General features: G+C 42.1%; 1 protein-coding gene across 1 annotated transcript in view; it reads left to right on the forward strand.

Annotated features, from left to right (window-relative positions):
- The first annotated feature begins 583 nt into the window (after positions 1-583).
- The window catches only part of LOC138360976 (peptidyl-prolyl cis-trans isomerase-like), a 33196-nt gene continuing 9884 nt past the window's right edge, over positions 584-23895 (forward strand). Inside the window, exons 1-2 of the mRNA XM_069320461.1 lie at positions 584-653; positions 20806-22307. Coding sequence (XP_069176562.1) covers positions 22191-22307 — 117 coding nt within the window. The 5' untranslated portion in view covers positions 584-653; positions 20806-22190. The remainder of the gene's footprint in view (positions 654-20805; positions 22308-23895) is intronic.

Raw genomic sequence — 23895 nt, forward strand, 5'->3', positions numbered from 1 at the left:
CCCTCCATACTCCTGCCCACCCTCCATACTCCTGCCCACCCTCCTTTCTCCGGCCCACCCTCCTTTCTCCGGCCCACCCTCCTTGCTCCTGCCCACCCTCCTTTCTCTGGCCCACCCTCCTTTCTCCGGCCCACCCTCCTTACTCCTGACCACCCTCCTTTCTCCGGCCCACCCTCCTTACTCCTGACCACCCTCCTTTCTCCGGCCCACCCTTCTTACTCCTGGCTGCCCTCCTTACTCCTGACCACCCTCCTTTCTCCGGGCCACCCTTCTTACTCCTGGCTGCCCTCCTTACTCCTGACCACCCTCCTTTCTCCGGCCCACCCTTCTTACTCCTGGCTGCCCTCCTTACTCCTGACCACCCTCCTTTCTCCGGGCCACCCTTCTTACTCCTGGCTGCCTTCCTTACTCCTGACCACCCTCCTTTCTCCGGCCCACCCTTCTTACTCCTGGCTGCCCTCCTTACTTTTGCTCAAAGCACAATATCTAAAAAAAATTATTAAATTTTTCTAAAAATTTACTATATTTTGGTGGGAAAATTTTTGTTATAGGAACCTTAAATTTGTTTTATTTTGCCTAATAGGTAATACTGCTTCCATCTGTGCTCGGCTACCCAGGACGATAGCAAACACAACTTCTGCCCATTAATGATGGTAAGGACAATTTTATTCTTACTGTACTACTGTGTGTGTGTATCATGATATTGTCATTAACTAGTGATGGTAAGTATATTTATTATGTTGTCATTAACTAGTGATGCTGAGCGTATTAACCCTTTAAGTGCGCAACACATCATATGATGGGTTGAGTGACTTGCAGTAACTTGCGCTTTACATCATTTTTTTTTTTTTTTTTTTGAGGTATATACAAGAGTTGTTACATTCTTGTACAGCCACTAGTACGCGTAGCATTTCGGGCAAGTCCTTAATCCTATGGTCCCTGGAATACGATCCCCTGCCGCGAAGAATCGTTTTTTCATCCAAGTACACATTTTACTGTTGCGTTAAACAGAGGCTACAGTTAAGGATTTGCGCCCAGTAAATCCTCATATGATCCATTGGAGTACCGCGCAAGATTTAAAAGGCCCGCGGGGTAGAGCGGACTCCCATACGCTGCTTAGGCGCTATAGTTGACAGACGCCATTTTGTAAAAAAAATCCAGCTCGCGCTACCATCTTCTGCCCATTAATGATGGTAAGGACAATTTTATTCTTACTGTACTACTGTGTGTGTGTGTGTGTGTATCATGATATTGTCATTAACTAGTGATGGTAAGTATATTTATTATGTTGTCATTAACTAGTGATGCTGAGCGTATTAACCCTTTAAGTGCGCAACACATCATATGATGGGTTGAGTGACTTGCAGTAACTTGCGCTTTACATCATTTTTTTTTTTTTTTTTTTTTTTTGAGATATATACAAGAGTTGTTACATTCTTGTACAGCCACTAGTACGCGTAGCATTTCGGGCAAGTCCTTAATCCTATGGTCCCTGGAATACGATCCCCTGCCGCGAAGAATCGTTTTTTCATCCAAGTACACATTTTACTGTTGCGTTAAACAGAGGCTACAGTTAAGGATTTGCGCCCAGTGAATCCTCATATGATCCATTGGAGTACCGCGCAAGATTTAAAAGGCCCGCGGGGTAGAGCAGGCTCCCATACGCTGCTTAGGCGCTATAGTTGACAGACGCCATTTTGTAAAAAAAATCCAGCTCGCGCTACCATCGCGTGGGAGGCATCAGTTACCCAGCAGCCACCATGTCGAGCGCACGGCCGAACACTTCCCGGGCGCGCACCACTCAATCACTCGCCCAAGAGCAAATAACCAGTGAATTATTTTCTGACGGTGAGGAAAGTGATTTTGATGACTCTGACATTGATAAAGACTACACACAATTGACCGATGATAGTAGCACTGACAGTGAAAATGAGATACAGCCGCCTCCCATGGCGAGGCCTATATGCTCACCCATACCACCTCGCCCAGTGTCTACTCCAATTCACCCTCGACCACACAGTTCATGTGATTATTTAGAGTCTGAGGATATTTTCAGTGACGAGTCAGAGGAAGGTGACTCTTTTTCTGGTTTTAGTGAAGTGGAATCAGAACATAGTGTTACTGGGCCTGGTGCCAGTACCAGTGGTGTTACTGGGCGAGAATTTGTCGCGTCAGCAGCGTCTCGCCCAGCCAAGCGCCACCGCATGGAACAACATGAGGCACCAAGAGTAGTGTAGTGATGGTGACGTTCTCGGGTAGTGTACTCACCTAGTTGTATTCACCTAGTTGTGCTTGCGGGGGTTGAGCTCTGGCTCTTTGGTCCCGCCTCAACTGTCAATCAGCAGGTGTACTGAGCCTATTGGGCTCTATCATATCTACACTTGAAACTGTGTATAGAGTCAGCCTCCACCACATCACTTCCTAATACATTCCATTTGTCAACCACTCTGACACTAAAAAAGTTCTTTCAAATATATCTGTGGCTCATTTGGGCACTCAGTTTCCACCTGTGTCCCCTAGTGCGTGTGCCCCTTGTGTTAAACATCCTGTCTTTATCAACCCTGTCGATTCCCTTGAGAATCTTGAATGTGGTGACCATGTCCCCCCTAATTCTTCTGTCTTCCAACGAAGTGAGGTTTAATTCCCGTAGTCTCTCCTCATAGCTCATATCTCTCAGCTCGGGTACTAGTCTGGTGGCAAACCTTTGAACCTTTTCCATTTTAGTCTTATGCTTGACTAGATATGGACTCCATGCTGGAGCTGCATACTCCAGGATTGGTCTGACATATGTGGTATATAATGTTCTGAAAGATTCCTTACACACGTTTCTAAAATCCGTTCTTATGTTAGCCAACCTGGCATATGCTGCTGATGTTATCCTCTTGATATGAGCTTCAGGGGACAGGTCTGGTGTCATATCAACCCCCAGGTCTTTCTCTCTCTCTGATTCTTGAAGTATTTCATCTCCCAAATGGTACCTTGTATCTGGTCTCCTGCTTCCTACCCCTATCTTCATTACATTACATTTGCTTGGGTTAAACTCTAGCAGCCATTTGTTCGACCATTCCTGCAGCTTGTCCAGGTCTTCTTGAAGCCTCAAGCTGTCCTCCTCTGTCTTAATCCTTCTCATAATTTTGGCGTTGTCAGTAAACATTGAGAGGAATGAGTCTATACCCTCTGGGAGATCATTTACGTATATCAGAAACAGGATAGGTCCAAGTACAGAGCCCCGTGGGACTCCACTGGTGACTTCACGCCAGTCTGAGGTCTCACCCCTCACTGTAACTCTCTGCTTCCAATTGTTTAGGTACTCCCTTATCCACTGGAGCGCCCTACCAGTTACTCCTGCCTGTTTCTCCAGCTTATGCATCAACCTTTTATGGGGTACTGTGTAGTGTGGTGATGTTCACGTGCTTCCACCTTATGTGCACGTAACGGCCGTACTGTGCGTAGACGGGCTTCAGCTCCTGGTTCACTGTGTACATGACTTCCTCGCTGTCGTGCCCCTGTTGCGTCTCGCAGGACACCAGGTGTACTAGTGTGGAGTGATGGTGCTGGTTTTATTCCTCGAATTCCTGCCTTTGACAATAAAGATGGGATTACCGAGCTTTTCCCTGATAATGGAGAGGATATGAGTGAATTTTACACTCGTATCCTATTTTATTTTACAGCATTCTATGATGAGCCACTCATGGAATATATTGTACACCAAACGAACCTTCATGCGACTCATCTCATTAGAAGAGAGAGAACAGAATTTTCACGATTGCAACATTGGAAAACCACCAATGTAGGTGAAATGTATGTGTTTTTTGCAATATGTATGTTGATGAAGCACTGTGTCAAACACGCTATCACAGATTACTGGAGCAAAGATCTGACTATTCCAACACCTTTCTTAGGGAAATATATATCCCGAGATAGGTTTCAGATACTCCTCAGGTGTCTGCATTTTGCATGTAATGAGGACCGGGCAGAGGATGATAGACTTTGGTGAGTGATGCACTATATGAATGAAGTGATTGATAAGTTCAGAGATTTTTACGTACCAGCACAGAAGCTGGTGATTGACGAATCCTTTGTGCTTTTCAAAGGATATGTTTCATTCAAGCAGTATATTCCCTCCAAACGAAACAGATTTGGATTGAAATTCTTTGCACTGTGTGACTGTGAAACAGGATACGTGTTACACATGATTCTGTATTCAGCTAGTGATGTAGACATTCCCGGTAACGACGAACATGGTTTCTCGGGTAGTGTGGTGAAGTCACTGATGGCACCATGGATGAACAAGGGCCACATCTTATACACAGATAATTACTATACAAGTCCATTGCTAACTAAGTTTTTGGTTGAAAATAGAACTGGATTGGTTGGCACAGTAAAGGCACGAAGGAGGGAAATGCCAGTGTTTGACGGTAGACTCTCAGTTGGTGAGTGCCAGTTACGGAAATGTGATCAAATACTCTCGGTTCGGTGGAAAGACAAGAGAGAAGTGAACATGCTGACAACCATTCATGAGGGTACAATGTTGAACAGTGGCAAGGTGAACTGTGTAACGAAAGAACCAGTATATAAGCCAGATTGTGTTCTTGACTATACTGTAATATCAACATGCGTTTGATTAATAAGGCTAACATGATGGTTGGCACTATCGAGTGTGTGTGGAAAACATTGAAATGGACGAAAAAAGATTTTTTCCATCATGTTGACATGAGCATGTTGAACTGCTATAATATGTATCTGGTGAAAACTGGACGTAAACCTAGTTTCCGTGCGTTTGCTTTTACACTTGCAACACAGTTATTAGCAAAGCTTGGTAAAGATGTCCCTGGCATGCAAAGACCAATCATGAACCCAGTGTTGCAGCATGCTGTAACACCCACGCTTGCTCACATGGAGGCCTTTCAGCAACACAGACTAAAACATTTGCCACCAGCTGGAAAGCGTGCAATAGGCCAACATGAATGCCTAGTATGTAAAACAACAAAAAGGAGAGTACAGAAACGTAAAGTGGTGCAAACATGGTGTGAAGCGTGTGCAGTTCCATTGTGTGCTGTCGACTGCTTCAACGACTACCACTCTCTCTAAGAATTCTAAATGTGCAATAATAGTGCAAAAGCCTGTACATAGTGCATGCTTGTGTGTACATATAATAATGAACATTGTGATACATAATATAATGGCATAATGGAAAACATTTAGGTGCACATGTGTATACTCGATGTATGTAACATTTATTGACAATGACTGTGATGTAACATTATGTGCAACACAATTGTGACTAATATTGCTAATAAAATAGGCCTAAACACTGTAAATAATGCCGCGAAAATAAATTCGTGGCAACTCTGGCTGCTTGAAGACCGCGCGCGACGCCTCTGGGACACACCGTGCATGAGCGATCATGCATGGTGTGACGTCATCTCCCATCTTGTCGGCTCAATTACGTCGTCGGTAAGTTCAATTGAATTTTTTGTTCTCATGGTCAGGGAACACGACTTAACAGGTTGGGAAGAAAAATTTTTTTTTTTTTTTTGGTATGCGCCTGTGGGTGACAAATGCTAAATAGCCCGGAGCCACACAAGGGTTATTCTTGGTGTTTTCATTACCCAGTGATGGTGAGTGTATTCATCATATTGGCATTACCCAGTGATGTTGATTGTATTAGTCATGGTATTATTCACCAGTTTTGTTGAGTGTATTAACCCTCTGAAATGCATTAGCGCCTAATTTCGCTCGATCAAGGGGTGCGCATAACACCTTAACCACTGCTCTGTGCCAAACGACAAATGCTTTTCGCCAATAACTGTCCCCACCGACAAAAGTTTTTTTTTTGTACACGGTCAAAACACGCTCGCGGTAGGTTGGATACAAAATGAACTCTTGGGAGGGGAGGACCAGTGAGAGGCAGCTTTCTTTGAAAAAAATTCCCAGAATGTCCTAGGGCTGCTCGCTGGGTTAGTATTGAGTGAGTAACCATGGGGTGGTGCACACGCCTCTGGCTCCCAAACACCTGTCCGACGCAGTGTTGAAAGATCGCTCTCTGTCGGTGAAATTCAGACCTTATAGCTTAAAGAACATAAAGGTCATGATATTGATGAAGCTAGGCGCAATAAGGACCTAACACAAAGGTCGGATGCAAGTTATACCACACCTATTAGGATGATACAGCGAGCGTATCCAGTTGTAGCTGTGAACGCCACCCATGCCCACCTATGCCATCTCCAATTTATATAAGGGATACATAGATGAATCGTTTTCTGGGTTCAGTGATGATGCATCTGATACAAGTAGCATAGATGAACAGTGTTAGCGGTTTCCATGGTGGTGTTTTCCATAGATATTTTCAAGATTAGCTGAATCTCTTCCAGAATGGCTGAATCTCTTCTAGATTGACTGACACTTGCTGTAAATGACTGAATCTTCCAGTCAGGGACCTTACAAAGCAATATTTTCAAGACTACCTTATGCATTACGAGCTCGGCTACATACCACTTTGTAACACGGATTTGGGTTTCTCTCTCTCTACTTCTCTTCCTTCTTTGCCCTCTACCCGTATTTTTACTTTTTATTCTCTACCAAGGGACTCCAAAACTTTTACCAAAGCCAACTCCACGCCACGTGGTCCTAAGACGATTGACCGACTTAGGATTCTACACCCAGTATGACGTGACCTAGGCTCTGAGCAAAACCCTAGAGTCGCCTCTACGCTGCCACCACCAGACCAGTAACACAAGAGCAATGATCGAGGTCTGGATCGATCACGCTAATTAATCAACCTAGGGGCTTGATCCCCACTATATACGATGACCTTGAGTGTGGAATAAATTACACGGTAATGATAATTCCGATTCGATGTTAGAATCGGCGCCCAATCCAACTTTACCTCGTGTGGACCACGTGACCAGGACAAGTTTACACATAAAACACATGGAAATAATGAAATGCAAAATATTAACAAATTTAATTTATTAAAAGAAAACTAAAACAAAATCTAAATATGTTCACTCCCTGTCACTTTAACACTCCCTACTTGACCTGAGTGGCAAATGAGAAGACTATCCCTATAATTAACAATAGCAACTATACCTTGGGCGACCACAGCTCTAGATGTTTGGCTGGTCTTGGGGAGAGGTAAGATGGTTGGCCTCTTATCCCAGCTGCTCCCGTTTCCACACTGATCTCTCCCTTGTCTGGTCTACCCCAGACAGACCATTGTAACCTTCCGCCTAGTCAAAGTTTCACAAAGTTACTAGCAAGGTTTAAGTTATAACAATTAACCTCTGTTGTACTTAATTGATCCAGACTGGTTGAATTATTTTACTGAAATTAAATTACACAAGCCTCTAACGGCAGAGCTGTTCCCGATCACAAAGATGGTTATTAAAACTTTGAGAAATAGTAGACCTGTCAACCCCTGATGACCTATGACCGCCGGTCACTCCGCCTTACAAGTTAGATCTGATTCGTGACGTCACTGATGGTGACTTAAACTCAATAATTAGAATACTCTTGATATTGTACCCAGTACTATTATACAATACAATTTTAATGCAAAATGAATAAAGGCTAATTTCTCTAAATTACTGAATACTATAGGATGGTTCATTATACAAAATTATGAACAAAGATGCCCGCCATTTGTGACTCAGACCTGCTAATTCCCAGGGGACTGGGCGTTGTTGAGAGGTCAGGTCCCTACTCGAACTTCTGGAACCTTCTGGAATAATTCTTACAACAGCCTAGTTTGTTACAACTTACAAGTACTAAAGCCAAGGGTGTACGTGAGTGCGTTATTTGCAAGCACACAGAACAAAGAAACAGCGAAAATCTATCAGTACCTGGTGCAACGAGAGCGAAGTCGCGCTTTGTACCATGGACTACTTCATTGATTATTACTCACTTCCAAAGTACTGATTGTGTAATACAGTGTGTTAGTGTGTAAATAGTGTGTGAAACTATACATATTGTAATCTTAGTGAATTTTTAGCAAGTAATATTGCAACAATAAACATTGTGGATACATTACTGACACACAGTATCACAGTTCCATGGAACATTATGAACGTTCTGTTGTATACATATTGTAAATAACAAAAATATGCATCATATACAATAAAAAAACTAATAAAACAGCATTGGAAATACATAGAACAAATAATTGAAAATATATTTGTGGCAACTCACAATGCTTGAATGGCCTGCACGCTTGTTTCTGGGAGTTTCTGGTACGGGCGACCAGCCATGATGACGTCACAGCGCACCTTGTCCACGTCCCCACTGCCAAAGTAAGTGGAATTTTGTATTTATTTTTACATAGACATGTTCAGGGTTAAAAAAGCATTTTTTGGGGAACACTTGATTTCATGCGCATGGGGAATGTCACAATAAACTCGGCGCATCACAGTGGTTAAGGCACTCGTAGATATATTGTAGGGTTCAAAACTTGGGTACAAGATGGATTCCTGAGGTGTTTGCCAGCTTGAAAAAAATTCCCAGCATTCCCCATGGTTGTGGGCAAGCTCATATTCAAGGTAGCAACCATTTTGTATGTATCTGTTTGTATATTGAGCTCCCAGTCTCTAGTTGGTCATGTTTTTGAGAAAACACTCTCTGATGTTGAAATACAGGGCATATTGCTTGAAGATGAGCATGCCAGTGATTTTGATAACTCAAATCTGGAAAAAGACCTAAGACAGGTGTCTGATACTAGTGATACAGATATTGAAGTAAACGCTGTGGAGAGTATGTACAGTACACAGCCCTGCCATGCCGGCCTAGGTCATCACCATCAGTGGAACAACACAAATAAATTTTTGTATGTTCTCCTGAACATTTAGCGCCAAATGCAATTTGTTCGGATTATCCGGGAATGCTTTAGAGTAGGGTTCGTTAGAGTGAGGATGCACTGTAATTGAATCACTAATATGCTCACAATACTTTTTGAGTATAGCGATGGATCACATTTTATTATATAAATATATCACACTACACACTATTGAATAATATTACTCGAAAAAAAACAGAAAAAAAAATCAAAGACATTGAAATAATTAAGTAATAATATTTTTGTGGCAACTCCCGCCTGACAGCTCGGGTGGAGCTGACTGCCTCCGATGATTACTCTGTCAACGCCTCACTTTTGCCAGACTTCCTTGCCCTATTGTGGTCAAAATATGTCACAAATTATTTTCTATTTTTCCCATGATCAGGAAACACACATGAACACTTTTATAACTTTTTCTTCAACACGTGTTGCAGGCTAAAATCGCAAGAGAGCAGCTCAAGGGTTAACAAAAACCAACTAATAATATCAGGGGTTTCGCGGCCTGATGAGGGTATCGACATCATAAAACCAAAACACGCCGAGTCCCTGATGAAGGTAATGCCATCATCAATTAATGCATTTTTAAAAATCCCATTTATTGTCCGAATATTATGGGACTGGTTTTAAATGTGCCCCTTTATATTGTGAACAGTTTGATAGCAAAATGAATGACGTAGCATGAAAATTGAGGTTAGAAAGCTGAAAAGAGTACAGTTCATCCTCACTAACGAACCCCGTTCTAGCGAATTCCCAGAAGATCCAAACAAATTGAATTAGGTACTAAATGTTCAGTGGAACATACAAATGTTTGATTAAGCGAAGATTGTTCATCCAAGCAGTCACCGAGACCGAGCGTCGGAGGTGGCTGTCATCATCTATGATTCGCCAAAGTGTAAACAGTTATACAGTGTTTTATTATGCTTACCCATTGTTTCTAGGGATAAATGGTTGAAGGATGATAAAATGGTATCAAGGGTCATTGGTGAGAGTTGTTGTCAGGGGGGGCAAGTGGTGTCAGTAGTTAGGATTTATTGTTAGGGGGGGCAGGTGGTGTAAGTTATTCTCATGGAAGGCAGGTTGTCAGTGGTGTAAGTTGTCAGGGAAGCTGGAGTAATAGTGGTGTCAGGGGAGGCAGGTTGTGTCAGTGGAGAGCTCTGGCTCGAGTTATCATGTAAATGGCAACACGTGGCTGGCGCCTCCATGCTCCACCTTGATAGTTCACTCACTGTCTGCTTTTCACCAAATTAGCTGAGAAAATGTTACCATTTCAGTTGTTTGCAACACAAAGCTCTATCATATTCCATAGTCAAAATTAACAATTTATAATAAATTGTGGTGTCAGTGGTGAGAGGATGTATTAGGGGGTGGAAAGGCGTCAGAGAAGGAGGGTGAGTAGAGACACCAGCTGACTGCTACAGCACGTGCCTGCCTCGATACTAAGCTCACTTGCTGCTTTTGACAAAATTAGGAGAGAAAATTTTACCATTTCAGTGGTTTGTAATGCATCGCTCTACCATATTCCGTAGTCAAAATGAAGAATTCATAATAATGTGTGGGGTCAGTGGTGAGGGGATGTATTGGGGGGGGGAGGGAGGGGTAAGGAGGCGGCTAGCCTCTATGCAGTCAACATTGGGTCGAGTTTCGTCGAGGTCTGGGTTCAAGGTCTGGCCTGAGGCCTGGTCTGGCCCAAGGCCTGTCAGTCTGGCTGCCACCCTCCCCCCCTCACTCCTATACCGCCAACATGCTACAACCCCTCCCCCCTCCCCTCCCGCACCTGACTACCAGCGGCCGGCCCTGACCCTCCTTCCCCTACCACCGGGGGCCGCCAACCACCCCTCCTCCTCTCTTCAGTTTGTTGAGAAAATTATATGATTTTGCTTTTTTGGATTCAATAATGCTCATATATGTAGAATTTTTAATCCAAATTGTTTGTAAGTGATTGTTCTATCAAATGCCATAGTGAAAATGAAGACTTCATAATAAATGAATTGTTTATGAATATTTATGTAGACTGATACAGTTGGCTTATGGAAATCCTGGCCATTACATCATATTTGCAGCCACCAATAACAGTCACATAGTTTTGATTTTAATATGGAATTGTTTACAATTGATTGTTCTATCATGTGCCATGTTCAAAATGATAAATACATAATAAATAGATTTTCTGTGATTTTTTGTTTTGTTGATAGTGGATGTAGGACCTTTGTTATTTTCACATGAAGGGGAGGGACAGCCTGGGGCTGACGGGTAGAACGAATTCCGCAGTGAAACGAATCGGCCTCGCCTCGTTCGAGTGAGGTCACACTGTATAAATATTTAAGTGTGGTTTGTGCGCTCACGGCCAATGCTCAGCCTTCGTTGCAGTGTGTGCCAGGTCGCTTGCCAGGCCAGCAAAAGAGTTAATCTTCCTTGGAGATTTCAATTTACCGAGTCTAAGATGGAGAATGGCAAACACAATTAGCATAGCAAGGAATGACCCGGGAAATAACCAACCACAGGTTAGAGAACTTTTGAGATTCTGTGACAAATTCTCGCTCAATCAACAGATTACAGAACCAACTAGGAACGAAAACACACTAGACTTGTTTTCTAGTGTGTTTTTGTTGTTTTCTAGTTTTCTAGACTTGTTTTCTAGTTCATCATTAGTTCACAAACAATGATGAACTAATCAGAGACATCACAATCTCAGATACTTCATACTCAGGCCATAAGCTCATTGAAGTGCGAACTAGCATAAATAATGGTAGTAGGTCTAAGAGACCCAACAAGCGAGAAGGAATATTCAATCAATTCAATTTTAACAATAAGAGGATCGACTGGGAAAAAATAAATGTAGACCTTGCAACCATTCAATGGGAGACAGTCATAAACGACAAAACTCCCACACAGGGAATAGCTCAACTGACAGCTGAAGCTTACAAGGTCTGCTTGAAGCACGTGCCTGTGAGGAGGGGCAGAAAGAGGACCACTCTAGAAAGAGAACGCAGACAACTCTACAGGAGAAGGAAAAAAATAACGGAAATGCTTCGGCAGACACAACTATCACAAGCAAAAAAAATAAGCCTAAGCAGGGAGATCGAAGAAATAGAACAAACGTTGAAGCGATCATATGAGTCTGAGGAAATGGAATTGGAACAGAAAGCTATACAAGAGATAAGGAAAAATCCGAAATATTTTTTCACATACGCAAAACCAAAATCAAAAACCTCTACCAGTATTGGACCGTTAATTACAAATGAAGGTACGTACACAGAGGACAACAAAGAGATTAGTGAAATTCTAAGACGCCAGTATGAGGCTATGTTTAGCACACCAATAAACAACATGAAAGTTGATGACCCAGACAGCTTCTTTATGAATGACATTCAAGCTGCAGATAATATAACGGATATTACCACAAACTCGAAAGACTTTGAAAGAGAAATTGACAATATGCCTATGCACTCAGCTCCTGGGCCTGACTCATGGAATTCAATATTCATAAAGAAATGTAAAGTACCAGTAGCGAGAGCACTCAGCGTAATTTGGAGAAAGAGCCTGGATACAGGGGACATACCAGCAGCACTTAAATCTGCAGATATAGCTCCGTTGCACAAGGTGGGGGGGAGTAAAGCCTTGGCAAAAAATTATAGGCCAGTTGCACTAACATCACACATAATAAAAGTGTTTAAAACGTTTGTATATAGGGTAATAACACCACAAACAGTATTGTTGGGGTGAAACTTTAGTGCGTCTGACCTTGAATGTGTGAAGGAAGCAGCCGCCACCTGACTGTGTGTAGTGACGTCTCTTAGTGCCTGAACTAACTATATCAACTTAGTTGTACAGTTGTGGTGAACAAAACATGTAGATACTTACATATAACATCTGTATATAGTGAATAAAATAAAAAACAGTATTGTGGGAGGAGAATGTGGGTGAGGGAGGGAGGAAGTAGCAGCCAGAGGCGGGCTGCCACTGGTTGCCACTGCCACTCAGCATGCCAACTTAGTGGTTCGTTATGGTGAACACGAATGTAGATACTTATATGTAACGTCTGTATATAGTGAATAAAAGCAAAAACAGTATGGTGGGAGGAGAATGTGGGCGAGTGAGTGGCTGGCTGGTGTGTGGCGGTCACTCCTCGTTGCTTTTTGACTCATATTAGCGACTTAATGGTACGTTATGGTGAACAAAACATGCAGATATTTATATATAACCTGTGTATATAGTGTAATAATCGACAAAGTATTTGTTCACTGTTTGATGAACATAATAATTGAATCAACAATATGCACACTATATTTTTGAGTACAGCGATGATTCACTCATTTTATTATATAAATATATCACACTACACACTATTGAATAATATTACAGCAAAAATACTATGAAAAATCAATCAGAGACATTGAAATAATTAGGTAATTATCTCTTTGTGGCCACTCCTGCCTGACAGCTGGCGAGCAACAGACCGCTTGGGACGCACGCTGAGTCAGCGCCTGTTTTTTGCCAGACTTCCCGCCCTATAGCGGGCAATATATGCCACTTACGATATTTTTATTATTTTTCCCATGATCAGAGAACACAAATTAACAGGTTTAAAAGAAAAAATAATTATTTTTTTGTATGCGCCTGTGGGTGACAAATGCTAAATAACTTTGAGCCACACAAGGGGTTAAACATAATACAGGGTACATAACACAATCAAATTTGCCCATAGTAGGTAAGCACCATGTAAAGAATTTGGGAATAATGATGTCTAACGACCTAATGTTTAGGGAGCATAACCAAGCAAATATTGCGTCAGCCAGAAAAATGATGGATTACGAGAACTTTCAAATCCAGGGATCCCATCACAATGGTTGTGCTCTTCAAATAACTTGTGTTGTCGCATCATGAGTACTGCTCAGTACTCACTTTACCCTTCAGAGCAGGAGAGATTGCAGAAATAGAGGGAGTACAGAGAACATATACGGCATACATAGACCCGATAAAGCACCTAAATTATTGGGATCGTCTCAAAGCCCCCCAAATGTACTCACTAGAAAGTCGACGAGAGAGATATCAAATAATATACATATGGAAAATACTAGAGGGCCAGGTTCCAAATCTACACTGTAAAATAATAACATACTGGAGTGAATGATACGAAAGAAAAAGCTCAATAAAACCAGTGAAGAGCAGGGGTGCCGTAGGCACAGAGAACACTGTATAAACGTCAGTGGTCCGCGGTTGTTCAACATTCTCCCGGCAAGCATAAGAAATATTGCTGGGACAACCGTGGACATCTTCAAGATAAAACTAGATAGGTTTCTCCAAGGAGTGCTGGACCAACCTGGCTATGGTGGGTATGTGGGCCGCTCCAAGCAACAGCCTGGTGGACCAAACTCTCACAAGTCAGAGTTTGAGGAGTAGAGAGTACTCCTCAAGTACTTCCAGTAGAGTAGAAGTAGAACAACTCCCAGAACCCCATCAAGCAGGTAAACTGCCTCTAGATACAATGAAGATAAGCCTTAGGCTACACAATGAAACTTGTAAAAGCAACTGTATTGCTGCTGCCTCTAATATCAATTGGGAGTTTGAAATAGGTGACATAGTGATTATCAACCTTGTAGTGCAAACATTTCTTCACAAAACTTTTAGCCTTGCCTTAAGGCTACCTTGAGGTGTTTTCTGGGCTTAGCGTCCCCGCTGCCCGGTCGTCGACCAGGCCTCCTCGTTGCTGGATTGGTCAACCAGGCTGTTGAATGCGGCTACTCGCATCCTGACGTATGAATCACAGCCTGGTTAATCAGGTATCATTTGGAGGTGCTTATTGAGTTCTCTCTTGAACATTGTGAGGGGTCGGCCAGTTATGCCTCTTATATTTAGTGGAAGCGTGTTGAACAGTATCAGGCCTCTGATGTTGACAGAGTTCTCTCAGAGTACCTATTGAACCTCTGCTCTTCAATGGGGGTATTCTGCACATGCTGCCATACCTTCCGGTCTCAAATGATATTATTTCTGTGTGCAGATTTGGGACCAGCCCCTCTACTATTTTCCACGAGTAAATTACAGTAGTTGCATGTCTCTGCACCTTTTCCAGTTTGTTGATGTGCTGCTTAAGATATGGGCACCATACAACCACTGCATATTCCAGTTTTGGTCTGACAATAGTTGTGAATAATTTCTTTAGTATTTTGCCATCCATGTATTTAAAAGCAATTCTGAAGTTAGAAAGTGTAGCATTGGCTCTTCACACAATGTTCTTTATGTGGTCCTCAGGTGATAGCTTTTTATCTAGAACCACTTCTAGATCTCTTTCTTTATCCAAATTCTTTAAAGATTTCTCACATTTCATAGAGGTGTCTGAATATAAAGTGAAAAAAATGCCAAAGGAGCTAAGTAAGAACAAAGCATTTGGTCCAGATGGAGTTTCACCATGGGTTTTGAGAGAATGTGCACTTGAGCTCAGCATTCCACTTAACAGATTTTTTCAGGCATCCCCGTGAACAGGAGTCCTAGCAGATGTGTGGAAAAAGGCTAACACAGAACAAATGTTTGCACTACAAGGTTGATATTCACTCTACTACCTATTTCAGATTCCCTGTTGATATTAGAGGCAGCAGCAATCTACAACAGTGGCAGCAGGGAAGATCCCATCAAATATAGACCTGTATCATTGACAAGTGTTACAGTATAGTGAAAATTTTGGAAAAAACCAGCGTTGAATGTAATGAAACGCCATTTTCTGGGTGAGACCCGGAGGCTCCCCGGAGCTTTACCAGGCTGATATGCTAATGTCAGACTTTGGCATCAGTCATGTGTATGGAGTTCAAGGGCCTACCGGGGACCATGGCCAGAACCTGGCCCCCTCAGAGAGGCAAGGGGAGCAATGGCCTATAGAATGGCTTATGCATCGTTAACGATGCATAAGCAACAGGGCTCCATTAAGGAACATATAATCTCTTCCCACAACCAGACCATCACCAGAGAAGTCTTATCAAAAAACACATAAATCATCGATAGATACAGCGATAGCAGGCGGCTTGATATCTGCGAGGCACTACACATTAAGAAGTCGATACCAGCAATCAACAGCCAATTAATGCACAACTATATTCTACCCACTTCAAGACTCCGCACCAATATAGGCCCATTGCAGGGTCTTACATTCTTCCTTTTAACTTACAAAATATTATACCCATTGTTTCGTGTTTTGTCTTGTGTTGAAAATTTGTTTTCACCTCATCCAAAACTGTTGTAACATATCACCTCACCCAAATGCAGGTATAAAATCAAAGCTGTTTAACCCTTACACTGCTCAGGGGTCCTGGGGACATTTACACCCCTGTGCGCAAGAAAAAAAAAAATTCAACATTTTTTTTTCGTCTTCTAGACATGTTAATTTGTGTCCCCTGAGCACGGGAAAAATAAAAAAAATCGTAGGTGACATATTTTGGGCGCAATTGACCGAGAAAGTCTGGCAAAAAGTGGGCGTTGACAGAGCGGTCGTCAGACCCGGTCAGCGTCACCCGCGCTGACAGGTGGGAGTTGCCACAAAGATATTATTACCTAATTGTTTCAATGTCTTCGATTGATTTTTTCTTAGTTTTTTTGCAGTAATATTAGTACTGTAATATTACTGCAAAAATATTAGTAAAATATTACTGCAAAAGTAATATTAGTCACAAGCTGAACAGCAAAGCTGTTCGCTCATGCTGCGTGCGCCAGCCTTGGTTGCTCCAACAGTACTGTGCCTCTTACACCTGAGAATATTGCCCACGATTTGTTTAAAAAATGGCGTCTGTTTACAAGAGCCCTGAGGAAGCTTCTGTGAACCCCGTGTAGCCGCGGGCCATTTGAATCGGGCCTGGCACCCTATGGCGTATATATACTCCATGCACATCGTGGGACATGTTACTCAGGGCGTATATATACACCATGCGCAGTTTAAGGGTTAAACTCTGTTTAGTGTTTGTAAGTTATAGTTGTGTGTGTGTAAACTAAAGTCTTTGAAAATGTAATAAGTTATTACGAAACGCATTCAAGTGTCGCGTCAAACTAGAAATAAAAATGAATTTTGGAGAACTGATTTTTCAATTACCATCGACAGTGAAAACAAACATAAGAAATATGGAGAAAATTCGTGTTAGAATTATTAATCTTACTTTTTAGGTCATATTTAATAATATATGTCTACAGGAAAGACTGCTACCAAAATATACTAATATATATATATATATATATATATATATATATATATATATATATATATATATATATATATATATATATATATATATATATATGTCGTACCTAGTAGCCAGAACGCACTTCTCTGCCTACTATGCAAGGCCCGATTTGCCTATTAAGCCAAGTTTTCATGAATTAATTGGTTTTCGACTACCTAACCAACCTAACCTAACCTAACCTAACTTTTTCGGCTACCTAACCTAACCTAACCTATAAAGATAGGTTAGGTTAGGTTAGGTAGAGTTGGTTAGGTTCGGTCATATATCTATGTTAATTTTAACTCCAATAACAAAAAATTGACCTCATACGTAATGAAATGGGTAGCTCTATCATTTCATAAGAAAAAAATTAGAGAAAATATATTAATTCAGGAAAACTTGGCTTATTAGGCAAATCGGGACTTGAATAGTAGGCCGAGAAGTGCATTCTGGCTACTAGGTACGACATATATATATATATATATATATATATATATATATATATATATATATATATATATATATATATATATATATATATATATATATATATATATATATATACATACACTGTATATATATATATATATTAGTATATTTTGGTAGCATTCTTTCCTGTAGACATATATTATTAAATATGACCTAAAAAGTAAGATTAATAATTCTAACACAAATTTTCTCAATATTTCTTATGTTTCTTTTCACTGTCGATGGTAATTGAAAAATCAGTTCTCCAAAATTCATTTTTATTTCTAGTCTGACGCCACATTTGAACGCGTTTCGTAATAACTTATTACATTTTCAAAGACTTTAGTTTACACACACACAACTATAACCTGCAAACACTAAACAGATTTCTTACTATGCTATAATTCAAATGTTTTTCATTTTATATACCTGCATTTGGGTGAGGTGATATGTTACAACAGTTTTGGATGAGGTGAAAACAAACTTTCAACACAAGATAGAACACGAAATATTGGGTAAAGTTAAAGGGGAAGAATGGAAGTAAATGCAAAGGGCCTATTGGCCCATATTTCTTGATGCTTCTACAGTATATTGGTGCGGAGTCTTGAAGTGGGTAGAATATAGTTGTGCATTAATTGGCTGTTGATTGCTGGTGTAGACTTCTTAATGTGTAGTGCCTCGCAGATATCAAGCCGCCTGCTATCGGTGTATCTATCGATGATTTCCGTGTTTTTTGTTAAGACTTCTCTGGTGATAGTATGGTTGTGGGAAGAGATTATATGTTCCTTAATGGAGCCCTGTTGCTTATGTATCGTTAATCGCTTGGAAAGTGATGTTGTTGTCTTGCCTATATACTGAGTTCTTTGAGGCTTACAGTCCCCAAGTGGGCATTTGAAGGCATAGACGACATTGGTCTCTTTCAAAACGTTCTGCTTTGTGTCTGGAGAGTTTCTCATGAGTAGGATGGCAGTTTTCTTGGTTTTATAGTAAATCGTCAATTGTATCTTCTGATTTTTGTCTGTAGGGATAACGTTTCTATTAACAATATCTTTCAGGACCCTTTCCTGCATTTTATGAGCTGTGGAAAAGAAGTTCCTGTAAAATAGTCTAATAGGGGGTACAGGTGTTGTGTTAGTTGTCTCTTCAGAGGTTGCATGGCGTTTCACCTTCCTTCTTATGATGTCTTCAACGAAACCATTGGAGAAGCCGTTGTTGACTAGGACCTGCCTTACCCTACAAAGTTCTTCATCGACTTGCTTCCATCCTGAGCTGTGGCTGAGAGCACGGTCGACATAAGCGTTAAGAACACTCCTCTTGTACCTGTCTGGGCAGTCACTATTGGCATTGAGGCACATTCCTATGTTTGTTTCTCTAGTGTAGACTGCAGTGTAGAAACCTCCGCTCCTTTCCATGACTGTTACATCTAGAAAGGGCAGCTTCCCATCCTTTTCCATCTCGTAGGTGAAACGCAACACAGAATTTCGCTCAAATGCCTCCTTCAGCTCCTGCAGATGTCTGACCTCAGGTACCTGAGTAAAAATGTCGTCAACATACCTGCAGTATATGGCCGGTTTCAACTTCATGTCGACTAAGACTTTTTGCTCGATGGTACCCATGTAGAAGTTTGCAAACAGGACACCTAGGGGAGAACCCATGGCATCATAAGAAGGAAAGTGAAACGCCATGCAACCTCTGAAGAGACAACTAACACAACACCTATACCCCCTATTAGACTATTTTACAGGAACTTCTTTTCCACAGCTCATAAAACAGAGGAAAGGGTCCTGAAAGATATTGTTAATAGAAACGTTATCCCTACAGACAAAAATCAGAGGATACAACTGACGATTTACTATAAAACCAGAAAAACGGCCAGCCTACTCATGAGAAACTCTCCAGACACAAAGCAGAACGCTTTAAAAGAGACCAACGTCGTCTATGCCTTCAAATGCCCACTTGGGGACTGTAAGCTCGAAAAAACCCAGTATATAGGCAAGACAACAACATCTCTTTCTAGGCGTTTAACGATGCATAAACAACAGGGCTCCATTAAGGAACATATAATCTCTTCCCACAACCAAACCATCGCCAGAGAAATCCTAGTAAACAACACAGAAATCATCGATAGATACAGCAATAGTAGGCGGCTTGACGTTTGCGAGGCACTACACATTAAGAAGTCAACACCAGCAATCAACAGCCAATTAATGCACAACTATATTCTACCCACCTCAAGACTCCGCTCCAATATAGAAGCATCAAGAAATATGGACCAATAGGCTTTCTACAATCACTTCCATTTCAATACCCATTGTTTCGTGTTCTGTCTTGTGTTGTTGAAATTAATACCCTATTAATGCCACCTCTTGTTCTGTCTTGTGTTGATGAAATTAATACCCTATTAATGCCACCTCACCCCATCCACCTCACTCAAATGTAGATATAAACAAAATCGGAGATGCGTAAGTTCTATTCAGTTGTGTATTTGTAAACTAAAGTCTTTGAAAATGTAATAAGTTTTACGAAACGCGCTCGTGTCGCGTCAGACTAGAAATAAAAATGAATTTTGGAGAATTGATTTTTGAATTACCTCCAACAGTGAAAAGAAATGTACGAAAGATTGAGAAAATTCGTGTTAGAATTATTAATCTTACTTTTTCGGTCATATTTAATAATATATATATTTATATATATATATACTGTACTTTATAAATCAAATAGATAAGATTTGGTGGTCTTATCACCACCAAATCAACTAAGCCCAGATTTGTGTGAGACCAATAGTCAATTTATCCATCATGGTTATGTTTGGTGAAGAGTATCACTCAATCTCAACAGTCCTGTAACGTAATTGTGTGTTCCCATAGTAAGTGTAAAATAATCCAGAGTTGTTCAATAAAACCCATGTGTTAAGATGTAACCCACAGTGTACTTATTGTCCAACTTAGACTAAGAATACTTGATCCTTCCCCCATTATCACATACGATACATACATTTCCTTCCATTATTCTTAATAAAGTAAGGACGGGTTTTGTTAGTCTGTACTCTTGGGTACGGCTTATAAACTTATATACGGCCCTGCTGCTGCAATGTGTTACCAAAATATATTATCCCATACTCCGGGATATGTTTATAAAAAATATTGGCCTTGCTGTGAATGTGTTAATCTGTCAGTAATATTAACCCTGCTTTGAAATAGCTAATGCAAAGAATGTATAAAAATATGTAATTTGTATTAGTAAATAAAGTACTGTAATATTAGTTTTAGTTGTAAATACATCTAGCAAACTAAATATTCTTTTCCACAGGATAACAAGCCAGAGGAATGTTCAGTGTGTTTTAACGATTATGCCGAAAATCGGCTACGACCTCGCACACTGCCATGTGGCCACACATTCTGCTCCCAGTGTATTGACAATGCTATCAAGAATGGTCAGCTGACCTGCCCCAGCTGCCGTGCCGAGCACGCTGCCACAGCCTCTACTCAGTTCCCAATTAACTATGCTGTGGAGGCTTTAGTTAGGAAACTCAAAAATATCCAGCTAACAACTGAGGAAGTAGTGCCAGCAAAACCTTATGAAGGTTCTGCCAAAGGCATCAGTAAGACATTACGTTCCATGGTGCAGGAGCAGATGAGCAGCATCAGCCGCCTCATTACTAGCTGTGAAGAGGTACTGTCCCAGCTGGGGGAGTACCGGGGGCAGTTGGGGGACTGGAAGACTCATCACCTCCAGCTCCAGGACAGACTCTATGCTCTGGTAGAGCAGAATAAGTCAGCAATGAAACTCTTGGAACTGGAGGATACCAGTGTGGTGGATATGACAACACAAGGAGAGGAAGGGAAGACTCAGCTGCAGGCCATGTTGGGGAGCCTCAACACAGTCAACACAGCACAGGAAGTATTCATGACCATCAATGAAGTTGACCAATGCAACATGGAGGTAGAAAATTGGCTCCGGAAGTGCCAGGAACTCTTCTCAGATGTCAAGACTGTCCACACCTCAGTGAAGGTACGCTGCTGAAGGTCACATTGTTCTCACCCAACTGAGTGTAGTATTGCCTCTATATAAACACTTTTGACATGGACACACATCAAGATGAGAGTAGACTTTATATATAGGAAACTTTTTGTTCTAACACCTGAAACATTTTTATTAATAAAGTCAACTGTCATCTTGGTGTTTCTCTACACTGTGGTCAGTGTAGAAAAACATTACTTATATTGTCAAATTACTTTACTCAGAGGCTGATGCTTCATTTACTCAGAGCCAGGTTCCGCCATTAATGTTTGTGTTGGCAATGACAGGTGCAGGAGACCATGAGGGAGGCCCTGGAGATGATGTCCACAGAGACAAGTGCCACAGCTGACCCCGTACACCTGGGAGACTCAGCCTCCACTATTAATGTTTGTGTTGGTAATGACAGGTGCAGGAGACCATCAAGGAGGCCCTGGAGATGATGACCACAGAGACAGGTGCCACAGCTGACCCCATACACCTGGGAGACTCAGCCTCCACCATTAATGTTTGTGTTGGTAATGACAGGTGCAGGAGACCATCAGGGAGGCCCTGGAGATGATGACCACAGAGACAGGTGCCACAGCTGACCCCGTACACCTGGGAGACTCAGCCTCCACCATTAATGTTTGTGTTGGTAATGACAGGTGCAGGAGACCATCAGGGAGGCCCTGGAGATGATGACCACAGAGACAGGTGCCACAGCTGACACCGTACACCTGGGAGACTCAGCCTCCAGCATCATGAATAAAGTTCAGGAAATCACTGGAGAGATCCACCAGAAGCAATTAACAGTAAGTTTCTGATTTCCTCTCATAGGTCATATCACAAGATATTGAGTTGCGTTTTGAGGAGAGGAAGCCTGTTCTTAGGTTTATCGAGGTTCCCCAAGGTCAACTACTGACTTTCCTTAACATACAATGCACAATAGTTGCCTAACTCCTGGATAAATATTTACTGGTAGGTGAACAGACCTATCAGGTGAAAGGAAGCATGTGAACCATTTCTGTCCTGCATGGTGATTGAACCTGTGATCCTCTATTGAACCCGGGATCCTGGCTCCCCTCACAGAGGCACAGAGAGCGGGTGACACTCCACCAACCAACCGGGAAAGCATTCAGGAAGACAGTGAACCAAAACAGACCACTGCTGGGTTCGAAGAGACTGAAGCCTTAGAACTGCCAACAAACTCCCAGACAATGCCAGCATAAACCTCCCTGCCAGAAGAGGAGGCTGGAATTTCAGGTCCAACACCAACCCCCTGCCAGTAGAGGGGGAGTGGAGCTACGGGTCCAGCACCAACCCCCTGCCAGTACAGGGAGGCTGGAGCTACAGGTCCAGCACCAACCCCCTGCCAGTACAGGGAGGCTGGAGCTACAGGTCCAGTACCAACCCCCTGCCAGTACAGGGAGGCTGGAGCTACAGGTCCAGCACCAACCCCCTGCCAGTAGAGTGAGGCTGGAGCTACAGGTCCAGCGGTCCAGCACCAACCCCCTGCCAGTACCTGGTTGATACCTAGTTGATGGGGTTCTGGGAGTTCTACTCCCCAAGCCCAGCCCGAGGCCAGGCTCGACTTGTGAGATTTTGGTCCACTGTTGCTTGGAGCGGCCCGCAGGGCCACATACCCACCACAGCCCGGCTGATCCGGAACTTCTCTTAGAAAACCGTCCAGTTTTCTCTTGAAGATGTCCACAGTTGTTCCGGCAATATTTATTATAATCACTGGGAAGACGTTGAACAAGCGCTGACCTCTGATGTTTATACAGTGTTCTCTGATTGTGCCTATGGCACCCCTGCTCTTCACTGGTCCAATCATGCATTTTCTTCCATATTGTTCACTCCAGTACGTTGTTATTTTACTGTGTACATTTTGGACCTGACCCTTCAGTATTTTCAGTGTGTATATTATTTGGTAACTCTCTCGTCTCCTTTCTAGAGAGTACATTTGGAGAGTTTTGAGACGATCCCAATAATTTAGGTGTTTTATCTCGTCTATGCGTGCCGTATATGTTCTCTGTATTCCCTCTAATTCAGCAATCTCTCCTGCTCTAAAGGGGGGACTGAGTACTGAACAGTACTCGAGACGGAACAACACAAGTGACTTGAAGAGTACAACCATTGTGATGGGATCCCTGGATTTGAAAGTTCTCGCGATCATTTTTCTGGCTGATGCGATATTTGCTTGGTTATGCTCCCTAAATGTTACATCGTCGGACATCATTATTCCCAAATCCTTGACATGCAGTAGAGGTGGGCTAAAGCTACAGATCCAGAACCAACCCCCTGCCAGTAGAGAGGGGCTGGAGCTTTAGGTCCAGCACCAGCCCCCTGCCAGTAGAGGTGGGCTGGAGCTACAGGTCCAGAACCAACCCCCTGCCAGTA

Source organism: Procambarus clarkii, unplaced genomic scaffold (genome assembly GCF_040958095.1).
Source record: "Procambarus clarkii isolate CNS0578487 unplaced genomic scaffold, FALCON_Pclarkii_2.0 HiC_scaffold_137, whole genome shotgun sequence".
NCBI classification, from domain to species: domain Eukaryota; kingdom Metazoa; phylum Arthropoda; class Malacostraca; order Decapoda; family Cambaridae; genus Procambarus; species Procambarus clarkii.